The sequence below is a fragment of the Salvia splendens genome, chromosome 12, assembly GCF_004379255.2.
Source record: "Salvia splendens isolate huo1 chromosome 12, SspV2, whole genome shotgun sequence".
NCBI lineage: Eukaryota > Viridiplantae > Streptophyta > Magnoliopsida > Lamiales > Lamiaceae > Salvia > Salvia splendens.
The window spans coordinates 31,278,153-31,298,646 of NC_056043.1; the positions used below are offsets into that span (position 1 = coordinate 31,278,153).

At 35.4% G+C, this 20,494-nt stretch overlaps 1 protein-coding gene across 2 annotated transcripts; it reads right to left on the reverse strand.

Moving 5' to 3' along the window:
• Nucleotides 1-6,193: 6,193 nt before the first annotated feature.
• LOC121757108 (serine carboxypeptidase-like 18) lies at nucleotides 6,194-10,672 on the reverse strand. 2 transcript variants are annotated; one of them, XM_042152598.1, is made up of 14 exons: nucleotides 8,804-9,060; nucleotides 8,583-8,728; nucleotides 8,380-8,456; nucleotides 8,178-8,300; nucleotides 7,977-8,079; nucleotides 7,850-7,887; nucleotides 7,666-7,767; nucleotides 7,434-7,520; nucleotides 7,194-7,349; nucleotides 7,048-7,119; nucleotides 6,853-6,971; nucleotides 6,654-6,767; nucleotides 6,517-6,577; nucleotides 6,194-6,436 (listed from the first exon to the last, which is right to left on the reverse strand). In XM_042152598.1, the coding sequence occupies exons 1-14, from the start codon at nucleotides 8,923-8,925 to the stop codon at nucleotides 6,353-6,355; spliced, it is 1,404 nt and encodes a 467-aa protein (XP_042008532.1). In that variant the 5' UTR covers nucleotides 8,926-9,060; the 3' UTR covers nucleotides 6,194-6,352. The 2 variants fall into 2 exon arrangements, with proteins under 2 accessions (XP_042008532.1, XP_042008533.1); XM_042152599.1 differs by lacking the exons at nucleotides 8,583-8,728; nucleotides 8,804-9,060 and adding an exon at nucleotides 10,658-10,672.
• Between the last annotated feature and the right edge of the window lie 9,822 nt (nucleotides 10,673-20,494).

The window sequence follows — 20,494 nt, forward strand, 5'->3', positions numbered from 1 at the left end:
TAACATGGTTGATAATGAAATGTTTGCTGAGCAAGATGATACTGAGTATGTAGAATTTATTGATCATACAATCGATTGGAATAACAAACGGGATCAAATGGCAGCTGACATGTGGATGCGTGTGAGTATCGTGCGTCTTGATTTTTGAACATTTTAAGCCATACTGTGTACTCGCATACTATCTGCATTTTGTCTAAGATTGGTTATGTGTACAAATAACGATGTTAACATTTTATTGTGCTTCTTTGTTCTCAGAATGAAGGGCCATGATATAGTCGACCATGAGTCTGCACCACAATGTCATCGTGGGAATGGAAAGATGATTGTTCGTTGTGGAGGAAAGTTTTCCAATAATCCTGGTCGGTTTTACTACAAATGTCCAGTTAACGGGAAGCATTTTCAATCTTTCATATGGTGCGATGAATACCAAAATTACTCTTCAACTTCCGAAGATCAAGTTTTTATGCGTCAAGCATCAACAACGAGTGAGAAGCCCACATCTGAAGCAATATCAGCCGTTCCCACCCGAGCACTCACTTTATCAGAATTTGAGACATGTGTTGTTGTAGTTTTTATGAGCATGGTTCTTGTACTTCTTGGTGTAATTATTGGTAAATTGTTGTAGGCTTGTAGGCATTCCACTGTGTTGCTGCCAAACTATTCACATCTTTGATGTTGGGGCATACACTATTGACCTCTATTTGGATCTCTCTTAACTATATATCTGTTATATTAGTTTGTAATTTATGTCTTAACTTTTTATTTGCGTTTATGTGTGGTTAGAAAAACTGATTTGACTCTATTATGATCTTGTGAGGTGAATCTTCTGAATTGTCATAGCCTCCTTCAGCTTCACGTGAAAGTGAACATACTTGAATTAAAGGCTTATTAAACAAAAGTATCATTTTCTCATTTGAAACTATCATTTTATCCCCTCAAAGTATCATTTTATGATGCAAAAGTATCATTTTATCATCAAAAAATCTAAACTATCATTATGAAACAAACATATCATTTTATCATTTGAAACTATCATTTTATCCCCTCAAAGTATCATTTTATGATGCAAAAGTATCATTTTATCATAAAAAAATCTAAAACTATCATTATAAAAAAACATATCATTTTATCATTTGAAACTATCATTTTATCCGTCCAGAGCCTTTGTCCTAGCGGCAAGGAGCTTAGACATTATTGCATGAGGTGCCGAGTTCGAGTCCTCTTGACATCAATTGTATTTTCCTCTTATCTATAGTATAGGAGTTTATTTATAATTTCCTCCCTTATATAGGAGTTAATTTTTGAAAAAAAAACTATCATTTTATCATTTGAAACTATCATTTTATCCCGTCAAAGTATCACTTTACGATGCAAAAGTATCATTTTATCATCCAAAAATCTAAAACTATCATTATTAAACAAAAGTATCATTTTATCCATTTGAAACTATCATTTTGTCCCGTCAAAATATCATTTTATGATGCAAAAGTATCATTTTATCATCAAAAAATCTAAAACTATCATTATGAAACAAACATATCATTTTATCATTTGAAACTATCATTTTATCCCCTCAAAGTATCATTTTATGATGCAAAAGTATCATTTTATCATAAAAAAATCTAAAACTATCATTATGAAACAAACATATCATTTTATCATTTGAAACTATCATTTTATCCCTTCAAAGTATCATTTTATGATGCAAAAGTATCATTTTATCATAAAAAAATCTAAAACTATCATTATGAAACAAACATATCATTTTATCATTTGAAACTATCATTTTATCCCGTCAAAGTATCACTTTATGATGCAAAAGTATCATTTTATCATCCAAAAATCTAAAACTATCATTATTAAACAAAAGTATCATTTTATCCATTTGAAACTATCATTTTGTCCCGTCAAAATATCATTTTATGATGCAAAAGTATCATTTTATGATGCAAAAGTATCATTTTATCATCAAAAAATCTAAAACTATCATTATGAAACAAACATATCATTTTTATCATTTGAAACTATCATTTTATCCCCTCAAAGTATCATTTTATGATGCAAAAGTATCATTTTATCATAAAAAAATCTAAAACTATCATTATGAAACAAACATATCATTTTATCATTTGAAACTATCATTTTATCCCGTCAAAGTATCACTTTATGATGCAAAAGTATCATTTTATCATCCAAAAATCTAAAACTATCATTATTAAACAAAAGTATCATTTTATCCATTTGAAACTATCATTTTGTCCCGTCAAAATATCATTTTATGATGCAAAAGTATCATTTTATGATGCAAAAGTATCATTTTATCATCAAAAAATCTAAAACTATCATTATGAAACAAACATATCATTTTTATCATTTGAAACTATCATTTTATCCCCTCAAAGTATCATTTTATGATGCAAAAGTATCATTTTATCATAAAAAAATCTAAAACTATCATTATGAAACAAACATATCATTTTATCATTTGAAACTATCATTTTATCCCGTCAAAGTATCACTTTATGATGCAAAAGTATCATTTTATCATCCAAAAATCTAAACTATCATTATTAAACAAAAGTATCATTTTATCCATTTGAAACTATCATTTTGTCCCGTCAAAATATCATTTTATGATGCAAAAGTATCATTTTATGATGCAAAAGTATCATTTTATCATCAAAAAATCTAAAACTATCATTATGAAACAAACATATCATTTTATCATTTGAAACTATCATTTTATCCCCTCAAAGTATCATTTTATGATGCAAAAGTATCATTTTATCATAAAAAAATCTAAAACTATCATTATGAAACAAACATATCATTTTATCATTTGAAACTATCATTTTATCCCGTCAAAGTATCACTTTATTATGCAAAAGTATCATTTTATCATCCAAAAATCTAAAACTATCATTATTAAACAAAAGTATCATTTTATCCATTTGAAACTATCATTTTGTCCCGTCAAAATATCATTTTATGATGCAAAAGTATCATTTTATGATGCAAAAGTATCATTTTATCATCAAAAAATCTAAAACTATCATTATGAAACAAACATATCATTTTATCATTTGAAACTATCATTTTATCCCCTCAAAGTATCATTTTATGATGCAAAAGTATCATTTTATCATAAAAAAATCTAAAACTATCATTATGAAACAAACAAATCATTTTATCATTTGAAACTATCATTTTATCCCGTCAAAGTATCACTTTATGATGCAAAAGTATCATTTTATCATCCAAAAATCTAAAACTATCATTATTAAACAAAAGTATCATTTTATCCATTTGAAACTATCATTTTGTCCCGTCAAAATATCATTTTATGTTGCAAAAGTATCATTTTATGATGCAAAAGTATCATTTTATCATCAAAAAATCTAAAACTATCGATTTTGAAGCAGCAGACTTAAATCCGACAAAAAGTAAAACAAGGAAATGCAACAACAATGGCATCATGGTAACCGACTTTGCATTCCTAATTTATTTCAAACGTGTCTAAATAGTGTCTGCAGCTGCTCAAATCAACACGTGATCTTACTTTAAACCAATAATGCTGGTCCAAAACACCATTCACATCAATGTTTTATAAACCAGACCGGCAGGCGAACCAGCGAAGCAACTGGTTCATGGTTTAATTCATCGTACCAGTCCAACAACTGGTCGGACCGTTTTACTGTAGCATATATAATTAGATAATACATGGAGTATATAAATACATCAATAATAAAATGTAGTTTTGATAATGTCAATTTTGATCTAAACATATAACCAAAATATAAATTTGATACAAAACATTCACTTTTTGAAAGGTCCCATCTACTACAAATATGCAGTTTGAAAGATGTTATCCATTTTTCAGTCACGGTGTGAGGAGCCAGTGGTGCATTGAAATTCTCAACATCAAAGGCCAGTGAACCTACAAAGTTTAGCATTCAATGAGCACCAACGCTTTTAAATGGAGTTTGCTTTCAATCCCTACATGCTTGATTACACAATCTGTCAACTTTTCTCAATGTAAAGTTGGTTTTAATTTATTTATTTTATTATTTTCTAATTATTATCAATTTTTGGATAGTGAATTTTCTTACCGAAAAATTAATGACATATTAAAGTGAAGTTAAAATATCGATTCTGAAGCTTCAAATCGATATAACATTACTGTACCTCTGAATCGAAAATTCTGGATCCGCGACTGCTTGGATATCTTGAATAAAATGGAGGTATTACTGTATTGTAAGCATCAATCTCATGTGTTCATTTTTCCGTACCGTACTACCCAAATTTGGTCTCGATTCATGACTATGATATACTGAGTGGATATTGTGTGGCTTGGAACGTGTGACGTGGCAACATACACCACATAATCAATCACCATCCCCATTTTGATATCTATACCTATAGTCCTAAGTACACTAATACTTTCAGTATAATGGTATCGTTTTCTAGATAAAATAGTACCAAGATATAATTTAGAATTGAGTCGTGAGATTATTTTAGTTGGAAGGAGTTAGTTATGACTAATTATCATATGATAATCGATCTATGATTGAATTGTGAGAATAAATCTCATAAACCAAACACATTACATATTTAATCCCGAGATAAAATCTTGCAAACCGAACACTCCATATATTTATTATTCTATTTGTCCCATAAAAAATACTAATAAATTAAAAAAACAATAACAGTGAATTACAAAAATTGGAATATGAAATTAAAGATAACATAATTAATACTCAAAATTAGAAAAACAACAAATTTTAGATATAAGAAGGATTATATGTGTAGAAAAAGAAGAATAGATTTTTGTGTGTAATAGTAACAAATTAGTTCTGAGGATGAAAAATTAAGAATTTTGATATAAATTTTTTATTTTTAAAAATTATATATAGTAAAAGTTACTAATTTTGTTCTTTAAAAATAGAAACTACTACCTCTGTCCCTTAAAAGCAGAAATTATTTTCATTTTAGGTCGTCCCTTAAAAATAGAAATTATTTACATTTTGAATTGTCCCTTAAAAATAGAAACTTTTGAATCTTTCTAGTATTTTAGAACGTGGACCCCACAATGCACTAACACTAATTCCACTATCTTTTCTCCTCCTTTCTCTTACTTTATCCATTTTTCTTTTTCACTCTCTTACTTTACCAATTGTGCATTAAAACTCGTGTCGTTTCAAAAGTTTCTGTTTTTGAAAGACGGATGTAATATGTATGCCCTTTAAAATTAAAAATCTTCTATTCACTCACCCATAGCATATTCTAATTTAATTCCATAAAACCTTACACTATCATTTGATATCTCTTTGTAAATTAACACTACAATGTGCTATTAAAACCATATTAAATTTGATATTAAAACCATATTAAAGGCAAAGTAATAAACCGATAGTAATACATATTAAAGGCATTTTTTACTACTCTCTTCTTTCGCGAAATATTGTCCACCTTTGATTCAGTGCGGATTTTAAAAAATGTGAAGAAAAATGAGTGAAAAAGGATAATGGAATGTGGAACCTACATTCCACTAACCTTTTTCACATAATTTTATTTACAATTTATAATATTACACTGCACTACTGATGATGTGCAGATCACTCTCAACTAACACTACTTACACTATCCTTTATTTATCTATCTTTGTTACATTATCGATTATACACTAAAACTCGTACCGAACCAAATATTTATATTTTTCAGAGACGGAAAGAGTATTTAAGACATACTAAGGAGAGATAACTTCAACCGTTTCATAATTGAAAAATTCAATTTAATCTGATAACCCACATTTTCTAACAAAATTGAAACTTTTATTATGCAACATTTGATAGCATGGTCTATAAAACCCAATCAATTCTCAGCAAAACTTAAAACAATCAAAACTACACTACAACACATCTACTCCAAAGATGAAGCTTTCTTTGTTCATTACCATGTTTCAACGAGGGCTTATCATTTCTTGCGTTGTTGCATAGCACTCCACCATTTCTGATTTCATAATTGGATTGAGTTAGTTAGTTTTTCAATATATGTGACTTTAGAAATCACTTTATATGGTGGGATGATCCTCATGATTAATTAGCATCTAAGATTTCCTTTGGCCAAATTAATTTAACTGTATATTAGTGACACAATTTTTATATACATAGTAAGTGAATGGAGTATGTGTTGATTTTGCAATAAAGGGGAATGATTTTACTACAGTGGGATGACAAAAAAATCGATAGACGAGTTTTGTAACATACACAAACAGAAACAAAAATAGAAAATTCCAGTGCTTTAATCCAAGCAAGAATGGAAATTTATTATAGAAATGAAGATGAGAGAGATTTTAGAGTGGGAAGAGAGATAACCATCTTCTTAACATTTCCAAACACTCTCTTGGCTTGTATTCTGGTGCTGTATGCCCTGCCCCCTGCAATATATGCATTGCAACCACCAAAAAATTGTTACTAATATTTTCTTTCATTTCAAATTAAATATTAAATAACTTGCCTTGATTGTAGCAAACATGAGGTAAGCTTCCTTGATCTTACTCTTGTATAGCTCTGTGTATCTGCAAATCACATAACACAGTGTTGAGCAATGAGATTTTTACTTCAATCATCAGTTGCTAGAGCAGCAAAATTCACCCTGCAACTTGACCATCGACGGTCCACGCCCTCCACTCCTCATTCACGGACACATTCAGTTTGCGTATCCATTTCAACGTGGCAATGTAAGGGACACTCATGTCATGATCACCGCTGAAACAAAGAGGTGTATAGCTTCACTAACAATGTCGAAACATATACGAAAGTATTCAAACTATGGAATCAGGTTTGATTTTACCTATACACCAAGGCTTGGAAGCCTCTATCACTCAGATTTTGATGATACTCGACAACGCTTTCTATGTCTTTTTCGTAGGTCACACTCACGTTACATCTCGTCCAATAAGGAACCATACCCTGATTGATTCATTTGCAAGCAAAACAACATCGTAATAATGTGTTATGCTCAAATTTAAAAAGTTGGCTAATGTACCTCTCTGATGTGTAGAGCTTCTCTCACAGTTTCATCGTTAGCCCACACGTAGGAGGTCACATATTTGTGACTCTGCAAAGTACGACAGCTTTGAGTTAGGCCGATGATAACATGAAGGCAATGTGACAGGCAGAGTGGAGGAATACATGGCATGGTGGTTCATTTTGGCTGGAGAGGGAGAGGAAGCCGATTCGATCATCTACTAGAGACGGTACGAACCTTCTAGAACCACCTTCTGGTAGTGTTGGGATTTCTTTGCAAATTAGGTCCAGAATTTGAACCTGATTGACAAACTTGGTGCACTGAACTTCATTAAAAGGCAAAGCAATCAGCATCATCTAAAACATCAAGAAATTTGCAAGGAAAATATCATTAGTGATGTATACCTGATTAATAATATAAAGAGCAAATAAACATTCGATATTATTTGGATCTGGATTCGCATACTGTCCGTTGCAGCTGATTCTTGCTCGCTGAAGTCATTATTCAAGACATGAAATGAAAGCATCTTTGAGAAGAAACTTCAGTAATATAAATAATCATGCTCCTAAACAACACTAGAGATATACACCGTATCTATAGCACTAGTTTAAATTCGCAAATAAACAACGAAAACACCTCAAATTGTTTGTCTGAAATGAGTGCCATTCTGTGAGCATAAGGTATCTGTTCATTCGAATCATGATCTTCATATGTCACTGGATTTCCAACAATGTAGCCCTGTTTTCATTCCACAAAATAATTACTATCTTCTTAGCCATACAAACCAATGATAAAAAAACAAATCACAAACTCCCATTACTTTGAGTGACATTATTGGCTCAAGTCCAGCTTCATTTCCTGCAAGTTTTCGACTTAAATGACGAGGAAACAAAAAAGGAAATAAATAACCCGTAAGCATATTTAAGTCTTCAGATGCAACTAACTACCTTTCGCTATTTGAAGAGCAAGCATGGGAACAATCTTGCCACCATAAGAGTCACCCGAAACATAGAGACGATTCTTGATAAACTCGGGATGAGCTAACAACCACTGCATTTAAACCAGCAAACCAGCAAAAGAAGGTAAACTTCCATCAACAACAACAACCAAACTAAAAAAAATGAAAAAACATGCGAAGCAAAAGCAACCTTGCGTAGAAATGTGTAATTATGTTGGGTTGAATTAGTGTCGGAGGAAGAGTAGCCTGTTGTAGTGTTGGAATATGAGAATCCAGCTCCAACAGGGTAATCTAGGAATATAATGCTGGCAACCTAACACCATCGTTCATCAACACCACCATCATAATGTAATGTGGATGAATTCAAGAATCAATTAGTTAATGTATCAAACCTTAGTCCAAGAATATGGGTTCAATACAAGAGAAGGTAAGCTTCCATCAAAGTTCTCAAAATCAAAGGCCAGTGGACCTACATTTCAACATTAAATATTCTAATTAGCAACAAATAGGCCACCAAGCGCAGAAAACGTAGGATAAAGTTACAACACAAAACTACATTTTCTTGGTGTGTGAGTGACAGAGAGAAAGAAGAGACCGATTTCATAAAAGAAGGCGGAAAGGGCAGAGCAACCGGGGCCGCCGATGAGCCAGAGGAGCAAAGGGTCTCTAGCTGGGTCGTTTTCGGACTCGATGAAGTAATAAAATAGCTGGACTTCATCATTCTCTCCCACACCAATATATCTGAATCCCACAAAACAACATCAATTCTTTCCAATTAAACAGAGTGTAGCTAAGTGAATTGAGAAATGGAGAGACCCTGTTTCGAGTTTGAAAGGCAGAGCTCCGTCGTAGCCGGGAAGGGTCTCCACCATAGACTGTGAATCAGTAGACTTGAATCCAACAAAGAGTAAAACAAGGAAATGCAAGAATGGGTTCATGGCAAGCCACGTTGCATTCCTAATTTAGTCTAATTAGAATGGCTCAAGTAAAATAGTGTCGGCTGCTGCTCAAATGAACATGTGATCTTTACCTTATCCAATAATGGTCCAAAACACCATTCATACCTTATGCTCCTTGTTTTTTTTGGAGTACTATTATTGAGTATCAATACATCAATACGTTGATAAAAATATCTCCCTACGACTACAATCAATTAGTTAAAAGATTCATATCTATTAATGAGGTTAGGTGTGAATGAGTCTCACACTTATTTTTACATATAATAACACTCTTTGCAACATTTCAGTACAATATACCGTAAAATCGATACGACAAAGGTATTCAAAATTTCAAATTGTTTAATACCAAAACAAACTTCGGTATATAGTAGTTCGGTATATCAAAATATTTGATACAGTAATGACATGATATTTTCTCATACTGATATTTTCGGTATGATATACGATACAATATTTTTAGTACGTTATACGATACCAACCCACTCCTACTCTTGTATAGCTCTGTGTATATGCAAATCACATAACACAATGTTGAGCAATGAAATTTTTGAATATTAGTATGATTATATCTGGATCTTTCGTACGTGTAATTGATTTCACAAACATCGGCCCCCTTGGATATATTGAATCGGCCAAGTTCTAGCACATACTCTATCCCTCCACGAAAAACAGTCTCATTTGTGGACGACACGAGTTTTAATGAAAAATTAGTAAAGTAAGAAAGATTAGAGAAAAAGTATAGAAGTAAAAAAAGTGGATTAAGTATGAAATAAAATTTTCGTTTTCTAAATGAGATTATTTTTCATGTGATACAGGTACCCAAACCCGAAAATCATGTAAAATACATATCCTATACCCGGCCTGATATATTTTCGGATACCCAAATACCCACTCCGGGTAACCCAATCCGACGAATCGAGTACCCAAATATGAAATATCCGACTCTTTACATATGTTAATAACTAATAAAAAAATCAAGTTAATATTATATTAATATAAATATAAAAAATATTTAAATAGACTAATATCTTTAATATACCATATATTTTATTGTATAAAACTATAAAAATTGATCACGTTTATTGTCTTTATGAGAATTGGTCGTGCATTATGCAAATGTTATTACAAATCGAATCATATACAGAAACAATCAATAATATAATTCAAAAGTCAAAAACCAATCTAGTATTAAAAAATTAACGAATCGGGCATTTGGATAATACGCGATACCCGACTGGGTTGCCCAATACCCAAATTATTTTAAATTTCATTACCCGATCTCATATCCAATTCCTAGCAGGTATCGGGTCGGGTTCAGGTAAACCGAATACCCGATATCCGTATTCCCACCCTTATGAGATATTGTAAGCATCAAATTCATGTGCTCATTGTTTTGACCGTGCTACCCAAATTTGGTCTTGATTCATGACTACGATATATTGAGTGGATATATCTAAGGAATATAGTGCTGGCAACCTAACACCATCAACACCACCATCATGATGTAATGTGGATGAAATCAAGAATGGAAATTTATGTGTCAAACCTTAGTCCATGAATATGGGTTCAATACCAAAGTAGGTAAGCTTCCATCAAAGCTCTCAAGATCAAAGGCCAGTGGACCTACAAATTAACATTAAATATTCTTCTAATTAGCACCAAATCCAACACAGAACTACATTTCTTTGTGTGTGAGAGAGAAAGAAGAGACCGATTTCATAAAAGAAGGCGGCAAGGGCAACAAGCAGATGCAGGAATGTCTTCATGCACAGTGACATTGCATTCCTATTCTAGTTACAATGAGTACGAACCCTATTAAATGGAGTTTGGTTTCAATCCCTATCACCTTCATTGCACGATCTTGATGGTTCACACAATTTGTCACGTTATTACATTCTGATTCAAATTACCTTGCTATTTGAATCCCATGGACGATAGTTTATTATTTTACTGCTCGTTGTCCTTTCTTTTATCTATCTCTTTCATTTTTTGTCTTGTTAAATATTTTATCTTTTGAATGCATTTCATTTTGTTTATCTTTTTGTTGGTATACATTCAAAAACTTCTAATTAATTTATTTAATATTTTCTTATAAACATTGTTTGATTCTCTTATCATGCATATATTTTATCTTTATTGTTTCTTTATCCTTTGCAAATAATTTACTTTATTTTAATGCATTTTTAAATATTTTAACTCTTTCTAATGTATTTAAAAATTCTCATTTTTACATATAATAAAGTTTATTATCAAAAAAAAGATATCAAATGATTAAAACATGGTTAAACTTTGAAACTCTAAATCGTTATAACTATTTATCGCACCCCAAGATCGAAAATCCTGGATACGCCACCGTTTGATACAAATCCATGGATTCCATCCTAAAACCAATTGGTGATATGTAAGAATAGTGGCTCATGGGATTTATATACTTAGTTTCAAAATCAAACTTTTTTGAAGCAAATGAAAATTTGATTAATTCAACTTATAAGACTTTGGGACAATTAGAAAATTACAAAAATGAAACGATTCAGTTTGAACAGCAAAGGGCAATTAATCAAGTCCGACAACGGGTTTTCCAACAAGCCTTGCAAGGGGCTCTAGGAACTCTAAATAGTTGTTTGACTGACGAATTGCATTTATGTACCATTAGTGCCAATATTGGCATGTTTTCTCTTAATACCGATGCGAGATAGTTAAATATTATTCTTTAGTTTCAATTGCCAACACCCTCTCTCAAATCCTTCATGCCGAACTTGGAGGGGGTTGGACTTTTTCTGATCGGTTGAACGATTGACCCAAATATTTTTCCGATCGATAGGATCATTGGCCCAAATTTTAAGCCTAGATATATTGTTGGGTCAGTCTTTTTTTTCAGTTTCAACACAGATATACTACTAGATCAGTTAAATTTGGCCCATAATGGGTGACCCACTCTGATAGCATGTTAAATGATATAGAAGACATAGAATACGGTTTGTATAGAATGGAATGTTTATTCCATTAAATATATATAGCACCTTTAAATAGGGAGTATGAAAACATTATACATGGTATATCTTGTACAAGGGAGTACGAAAACATAATCCTATTCTACTAAACTTATTTTGTCAATTACATAACTGAAGCAATTGATTTCAATCACAATATCTCCCTTTTTCTAACAAATTCAGTTAGTGTTCTATGTTGAGTCCAATTATTTTCAATTCTTTTGGCACATTCGAAGATCATATAGTAATGCATTTTGTGAATAATGATACCGTAACAGCTAATAGTAGTATTTATTACACAATAAATTTAGTCACATGCACTCTTTTTAGTCTCACGTCCATTGTTTTGAAGAAAACAGAATTATGGTAGGAATTCCTTATCGATTTCTGTTTGGATTGTCGATTGCAATATTAGTTTGATATTGTCCGCTTTGGGTCAAGCCCGCACGGATTTGTTTTGAGTCACTCTCAAAAGGCCTCAAACTAATTAGGGTTGAATAGGAATTATATACACCTTCCAACTTCCCTCACTCATCCGATGATACACCTTCCAACTTCTCTCACTCATCCGATGTGGGATGAGTTTGTACCCAGCAAACATACCCTCAAACTGAGACTACATTGGGAACGCAGTCGACACTAACACGAACATGGGTCGTTCCAACCCTGACTCATAGCCACCTGGGCTCTGATACCACTTGTTTGGATCGTCGACTACAACATTAGTTTGATATTGTCCGTTTTGGGTCAAGCTCGCACGGATTTGTTTTGGGTCACTCCCAAAAGACCTCAAACTAATAAGGGTTGGACATGAATTATATACACTTTCCAACTTCCCTCACTCATCCGATGATACACCTTTCAACTTCTCTCACTCATCTGATGTGGGATGGGTTTGTACCCAACAAACATACCCTCAAACCTAGACTACATTGGGAACGCAGTCGACACTAACACGAACATGGGTCGTTCCAGCCTTGACCCATAGCCACCTGGGCTCTGATACCACTTGTTAGGATCGTCGACTGCAACATTAGTTTGATATTGTCCACTTTGGGTCAAGCCCGCATGGATTTGTTTTGGGTCACTCCAAAAAGGCCTCAAACTAATTGGGGTTAGACAAGAATTATATACACCTTCCAACTTCTCTCACTCATCCGATGTGTGATGGGTTTGTACCCAACAAACATACCCTCAAACCGAGACTACATTGGGAACGTAGTCGACACAAATCCGATGATACACCTTCCAACTTCTCTCACTCATCCGATGTGAGATGGGTTTGTACCCAACAAACATACCCTCAAACCGAGATTACATTGGGAACGCAGTCGACACTAACACGAAAATTATATACACCTTCCAACTTCTCTCACTCATCCGATGATACACCTTCCAACTTCTCTCATCCGATGTGGGATGGGTTTGTACCCAACAAACATACCCTTAAACCGAGATTACATTGGGAACGCAGTCGACACTAACACGAACATGGGTCATTCCAGCCTTGACTCATAGCCACCTGGGCTCTGATACCACTTGTTTGGATCGTCGACTACAACATTAGTTTGATATTGTCCGTTTTGGGTCAAGCTCGCACGGATTTGTTTTGGGTCACTCCCAAAAGACCTCAAACTAATAAGGGTTGGACAGGAATTATATACACCTTCCAACTTCCCTCACTTATCCGATGTGAGATGAGTTTGTACCCAACAATTCCATGGCGGAAACCCTCTCCACCACTGCATTCCTCATCCCCGAATTAGGACTTATCTTCACAAAATTAAGTCATTCGCCCAAATTATAACCGATGACTTTTACGTCATTTCAAACTCAAGTGAGGGGCAATTTAGTCAGTTCGTAATTATTTCATAAACTTGGGCTTTCAACCAATCAACTAGCCGTGGGCTTTCAGAGATGTATAATTAGAGTACAAAATACAATATAGTCATTAAAAAGGCTGTCTATATGTATGTGGAAAGCCCACTGTCTAGGAAACTATGAAAATCACTTCCATGGGTACCAAACGTGTAATAATGGAGTGCTCATTTCAGTTGGAAGAAGCTCGGCTAGAAAGGAGTTCGGTAAGCTCGGCTTACCGAGCTGGAACTAGCCTGGAACTAGCCGAGAAGAAGAAGAAGGCAGAAGTCGGTAAGCTCAGCGGTAAAGAAGCTCGGTATGAAAGCTCGGTATGGAAGCTCGGTAAGGAAGCTCGGCGTTGAGCTAGAATGAGCCGAGAAGGAAGAGTTCGGTTGTAAGCCGAGAAGGAGTTCGGTATTGAGCCGAAGAAGGAGTTCGGTCTTGAACCGAGAAGGTAGAAGCAACCTAGCCGAACTAGCCGTTGGAGCAGCAGTTAGTTAGCTGAGATGTAGCGGTTATTCTTCTTGCTTTCTTGATTCTTCTTGTAGTTAGTTAGTAGCAGTTGCTACGTGATTATGGAGCTTTAAATAGCTCACCGTGTATGTAGTTTAGTTAAGAGTTTAATCAATAAAGAGTTTTCTAGTTTTCTCTCCAAGATTATCATCTTCAATACTCAAAGTGTGAGTGTGTGTGTTTTCTGCATTGTGTGATCTCATACAACAGTGAGTGTGTGTGTGATCTTATTGAGTGTGTGAAAGCCTTGTGTGCGTAAATCCCAACAAGTGGCGCCGTCTGTGGGAAAGGGATATTGAAGCTGATTTGCAGAGGATCAAACGGTTTCAGAGATGGCAGCAAGGCTTGATGCAGAGAAGTTCACAGGCAAGAATGATTATGGCCTGTGGAAGATGAAGATGAAGGCGGTTTTAATTCAACAAGGCTTGGCGGCAGTTCTTGCAAAACCAGATGAGAAAGGAAAGGCTCCAGTGCTTGATGAAAAAGCTCAGGCAAAGATGGAGGAGATGCAGCTCAAGGCACATTCTGCAGTGATTCTGTGCCTTGGAGATAAGGTCTTGAGGGAAGTTCAAGAAGCCAAGACTGCGGTGGAGATCTTGGACAAGTTAGATGAAGTTTACTTGGCCAAATCCTTGGCTAATCGGCTGTATCTCAAGAAGAGGCTGTATGCCTATAGTTTTTCTGGAGATAGGTCCATCATTGAGCAGCTAGAGGAGTTCAACAAGATCATTGATGACCTGGGATCTGTTGATGTCAAGATCTCAGATGAGGATAAGGCCATTCTCACATTGAATGCCTTACCTAGCTCGTATGACCAGCTAAGTGATGCAATTATCTATGGAAGAGATAAACCTATCACCTATGCAGAAGTCTATTCAGCCTTGATGGCCAAAGAACTCCAGAAGACAGCCAACAGAGGCTCTGCAAGCTCCAATGTTCAAGCTGCAGAGGCCTTGAATGTGAAGAAGTTCAAGAAGCAGAACTTCAAGAAGAAGTTTGAGGGCCCTAAACCCTCAAGTTCAGATGCTCAGAAGGAAACCAGAGCTTGCTATTGGTGCAAGAAACCTGGACATTTGAAGAAAGATTGTCATGCATGGAAGAGAAAGATGGCCTCAGAGGGACACAATCAATCTGATTGTGTGGAGAGTGCTGATCCCCCGGCTCAACTCATGAATATCAGTGATAGTGGGGTCAGTCATAGGTGGATTATGGATTCGGGGTGCAGCTTCCATATGTGCCCCAATAGAAGCTGGTTTCATGATCTTCAAGAAGCATCGGGTACGGTTGTTCTTGGTAATAACCACATTTGTCAGATCAAAGGAATAGGGAAGGTAAAGCTAAGCCTACAAGATGGCTCTATAAAGATCCTAACTGGGGTGAGGTATATTCCAGAAGTAAAGAGGAACCTCATCTCATTGGGAATGCTGGAACAGAAAGGGTTCACCATATTGATGAGTCAAGGAAAATTGTTTGTGAAATCTGGAGATGCAGTGATGATGGAGGCTGACAGAGAGCATATTCTCTATTATCTGAAGGCTAGGGCTGTTGATGGAGAAAGCAATGCAGTGTCAGATGATTCCATAATGCTATGGCACAAGAGATTGGGCCACCCAGCCGAAGGAAGCTTGAAAGAACTCATCAAGAAGGGTCTGATCTCTGGAGATTTCAACAAGATGGACCCCTGTGAGCAATGTATACTTGGAAAGGCTAAGAAGGCACCCTATCCTACAGGTATTCACTCTTCTACAGCCCCTTTAGATTACATACATAGTGATCTTTGGGGACCTTCACCGGTGTGTTCAATTGGTGGAGGAAAGTATTATCTAGCTATCATTGATGACTATACAAGGAAGTTGTGGGTATATATTCTTAAAGAAAAATCTGAAACACTCACAAAGTTCAAGATATGGTGTAAGGAGGTTGAGCTAGAGAAGGGTAGAAGTGTTAAATGCTTAAGGACAGACAATGGCCTAGAGTTCTTGTCTGCTGAGTTTGATCTGTTTTGTAAAGAGAAGGGTATGAAGAGGCACCGGACTGTTCCTGGTAATCCTCAGCAAAATGGTGTTGTGGAGAGGATGAATAGGACAATTCTAGAGAGGGTGAGGTGCCTACTTCTTGGGTCTGGTTTGAGCAGCAGATTCTGGGGTGAGGCTGTGTATACAGCAGCCTATCTCATCAATAAATGCCCATCTACTGCCCTGAAATCTGAAACTCCTGATTACATGTGGTATGGAGCTCACAGTGACTACTCAAAATACAAGGTGTTTGGGTGTGCAGCCTATGCTCATGCTAGGCAAAGTAAGCTTGAAGCTAGGGCTCTGAAATGTATCTTGCTGGGGTATCAGAGAGGTGTTAAGGGGTATAGGCTCTGGTGTATTGAGCCCGGTAAGCAGAAGGTCTTGGTGAGTAGGGATGTGGTGTTCTTGGAGGATCAGATGCCATTCCTGAAAGATAAGCCGGACTCCAATGAAGATGAGGGTGATTTCTTCAAGGTGGAGCCTGTGGGGGTTGGCCTAGGAGCAGGTGGAGTCATTGACTCGGGGAGTGAGTCTGATTCAGATAAAGAAGAGGCTCCAACTCAGGGCAACCAGGCTGGTGAGTCTATATCAGACTCTATCAGGGACTATCAGCTTGCAAGGGACAGAGTTAGAAGAGAAACAAGGCCACCAACAAAGTTCTCTGATGTTGTGTATTATGCTCTGTGTGCAGCTGAAGGTATTGATGGTGCAGATCCACTCACATATAAAGAAGCTATGCAGAGTAAAGATAGAGAAAGATGGATTGAAGCCATGAATGAGGAAATAGAGTCTTTACTCAAGAACAAAACATGGATTTTTGTGGACAAATCCAAGCTGAGTACAGATGGTAAGGAGAGGAAGCTGATCAGTTGCAAGTGGTTGTTTAAAAAGAAGGTGATTAAGATTAACACCTTGCACAATCCGGCTGACATGCTAACAAAGTCTCTAGGTAGAGACAAGTTTGATCATTGCAAGAAATTGATCAATGTTTGTGCAAGAACTGAGATGAGCCCTCAGGTGGAGAATTGTAATAATGGAGTGCTCATTTCAGTTGGAAGAAGCTCGGCTAGAAAGGAGTTCGGTAAGCTCGGCTTACCGAGCTGGAACTAGCCTGGAACTAGCCGAGAAGAAGAAGAAGGCAGAAGTCGGTAAGCTCAGCGGTAAAGAAGCTCGGTATGAAAGCTCGGTATGGAAGCTCGGTAAGGAAGCTCGGCGTTGAGCTAGAATGAGCCGAGAAGGAAGAGTTCGGTTGTAAGCCGAGAAGGAGTTCGGTATTGAGCCGAAGAAGGAGTTCGGTCTTGAACCGAGAAGGTAGAAGCAACCTAGCCGAACTAGCCGTTGGAGCAGCAGTTAGTTAGCTGAGATGTAGCGGTTATTCTTCTTGCTTTCTTGATTCTTCTTGTAGTTAGTTAGTAGCAGTTGCTACGTGATTATGGAGCTTTAAATAGCTCACCGTGTATGTAGTTTAGTTAAGAGTTTAATCAATAAAGAGTTTTCCAGTTTTCTCTCCAAGATTATCATCTTCAATACTCAAAGTGTGAGTGTGTGTGTTTTCTGCATTGTGTGATCTCATACAACAGTGAGTGTGTGTGTGATCTTATTGAGTGTGTGAAAGCCTTGTGTGCGTAAATCCCAACAAAACGAAAATATTGTTTTTAAGTATTTTTTATTTTTTGCTCTAAAGCATGAAAGTGATGGATGTAACGAGTTCAATGTTTGCCAGCAAAGCCAATCATAAGAAGTTTGTTTGATTTGAGACACCATTCCTAATTTTGCTCATGTGAACTAAAAGAAAAATGAATAGGCAACACACATAACATTAATACACTTTTATGTGAGCTACAAACGGTTCAATTTCATAATATTCATATAATTTTATCATAATATTTTCAACTTCTAATTCTTCTCAACTTATAATAGTATCAATTTTATCAGTTCAATTTCATTCTGGTCGTTAAGTTGTAACACACCTGTCATATGATAAACTATTAGTATTTTATTTCCAAAAATAAGTTAGGTAAGATATTGATATTAAACTCAAATTTTTATTTTTGAGAAATAATTTTCTCAAAAAGTAATTGATGAAACTAACATTGTGATATTGAGTAACCGATAAATTTGTTAAATCGTTTAATGTCAATATATATTCAATTATTAACCTTGATAGTTTGATCTTGGCCAATTGATAAATTTGCTATGACATCAATACCACATTGTTCTCATATCAACTTATTTTTTTTAATTTACTTTTTAAAATCCAGTTCAATTTCCACGAGGATTGAACCTCTTAATTTTCAAGAATTTTGTTACATTAAATAAGTACTATTAATATTTTTCAATCAAGTACTTAATTACAAATATATCAATGATTAGTAGATATCTGCATACTCAATAGTTTAAATAAAAGTAATTAATACTCCCTCCGTTTTTTCATAGTTGAGGTGAAACTTTTCGGCACGAAGTTTTAGAAATGAATGTTAGGTGTGTTAAATAAATTGATAAAAAAAATAAAAGAGATGAAAATGTAGAGAGAATAAAGTATAAAGTGAATAAAGCAAAGAGAATAAAGTAAGAAACAGGAAAAAAAATTACCATATATGAAAATGACTCAACTATGAACAAATTTTACGTAATAAAAAAATGACTCAATTATGAAGAAACGGAGGGAGTAATAATTATGATAATAATTGAAAAATGCGGATTGGAAATCTGTGGGTAGGATATGCCCAACTCAATCAATCCTATTCCACATTTGCAAATGGGAGTGCTGTCTTAATTATTTGTTACTACTATTATTTGAAAGCAACAACTGTAGGTATGTGTTGTCAATCACATCTCACAGCCGCAATTCCAGTTCCTCCATTTATCTATTTCCCCACCTTGCCTCGAATTCTTTTTGAATATTTTCATTTATTTTTTCATACTCATTTTTAATGAAGGCAAAATGCCAAAACCACCAACTTAGTCAGTCTAATACAGGGACACAGAAAGAAGCACACGGTTTGAAGATGGAGCCAAAAATATCGCACACAACAAAAAATAAGTAACACAACCTAAGATTGACTTAAAAGCAAATGATATGAAATGACAAAAGGTCTTTTGGTTCGAGTGTGTAATGCTTGACTCCAAAGTCTCGGATTCAAGTCCACTGTCGCGCAACCTTTAAATTTATTTACTCACGAAAAATAGAAGCAAATGACAGTGAAACGACAAAGGAATATTGCACCCACTGGTAAATAGCAACAATTCGAACTCCCGATTTGGTGTTAATTCTTGGAAAGTCCATTTACTTATGATATTCCAACTCGACTATATGATGGATGTAAAACTTCGAAATCCACATTTTTTTAAAATTTTCGAAGAGGGATGTTCAACAGTGAGAGGAAGCATGTCACGAGATCCTTGGACAAGTATTGAGATATGTTCATTGACCACATCATTAGTACTTCAAAGTCACTTGAAAATCAACAACACTAAGGGCAACCACAGTGGAGCGGACGATAGGTCGCCCGATGCCTCGGGTGCGCCATCGTCCGCCACTGTGGGTGCGCGGACGACGGACGATGCGTCGTCCGCGCCCTAAGCTTAGTCCGCGGACGAAGCGCGGACGATAGGACATCATCCGCGACATCATCCGCCCACTGTGGGCGACGCGGACGATGCAACGCGTTTTTATTTATTTTTTTCAAAATTTGTCTATTTAAACCTCGATTGTCATTCTATTTTTCATACGAACATTTCTCGCGTCTCTCATTTATCACATTTCTCCATCTCTCACAAACCAAAATGAACCACGACGACGACCGGAGTTCCTCGGAGGACGGTAGTCCGACCTTGACTCGAGCCTTAAATGCAGCCGTGCAAGACGCAATGGAGATTTGCGTATTTTTTTTAATTCGTATTGTAATGTATTAATTTTATAAATGAAACGAAGGGTTTTCCTAATTTTTATAGTTATTTAAATATTCAAATAGAAGAAATTGTTTAGGGCGCCCCACTGCAGGTGGAAGGACAAGAGGATAAAATGCTGACGTAGCGGTGCATAAGGCGGACTTTAGGGCGCCCCATAGTGGATGCTCTAAGGTGTTCCATTGTCCGTCTATTCATTCCATATAAACATCGATCATCCTCGAGATGTGATTGAGCTCGTGGCAGAGCAATATTTTT

Excerpts from the sequence above, each read along its gene's own strand:
- LOC121757108 (XM_042152598.1), bottom strand. The coding sequence starts at position 8,925 with ATGAACCCATTCTTGCATTTCCTTGTTTTACTCTTTGTTGGATTCAAG. Across the intron at positions 7,888-7,976 it reads TGCTCTTCAAATAGCGAAAG|GAAATGAAGCTGGACTTGAG; the intron begins GTAGTTAGTTGC and ends GAAAACTTGCAG. Across the intron at positions 6,768-6,852 it reads TTCCAAGCCTTGGTGTATAG|CGGTGATCATGACATGAGTG; the intron begins GTAAAATCAAAC and ends TCTTTGTTTCAG.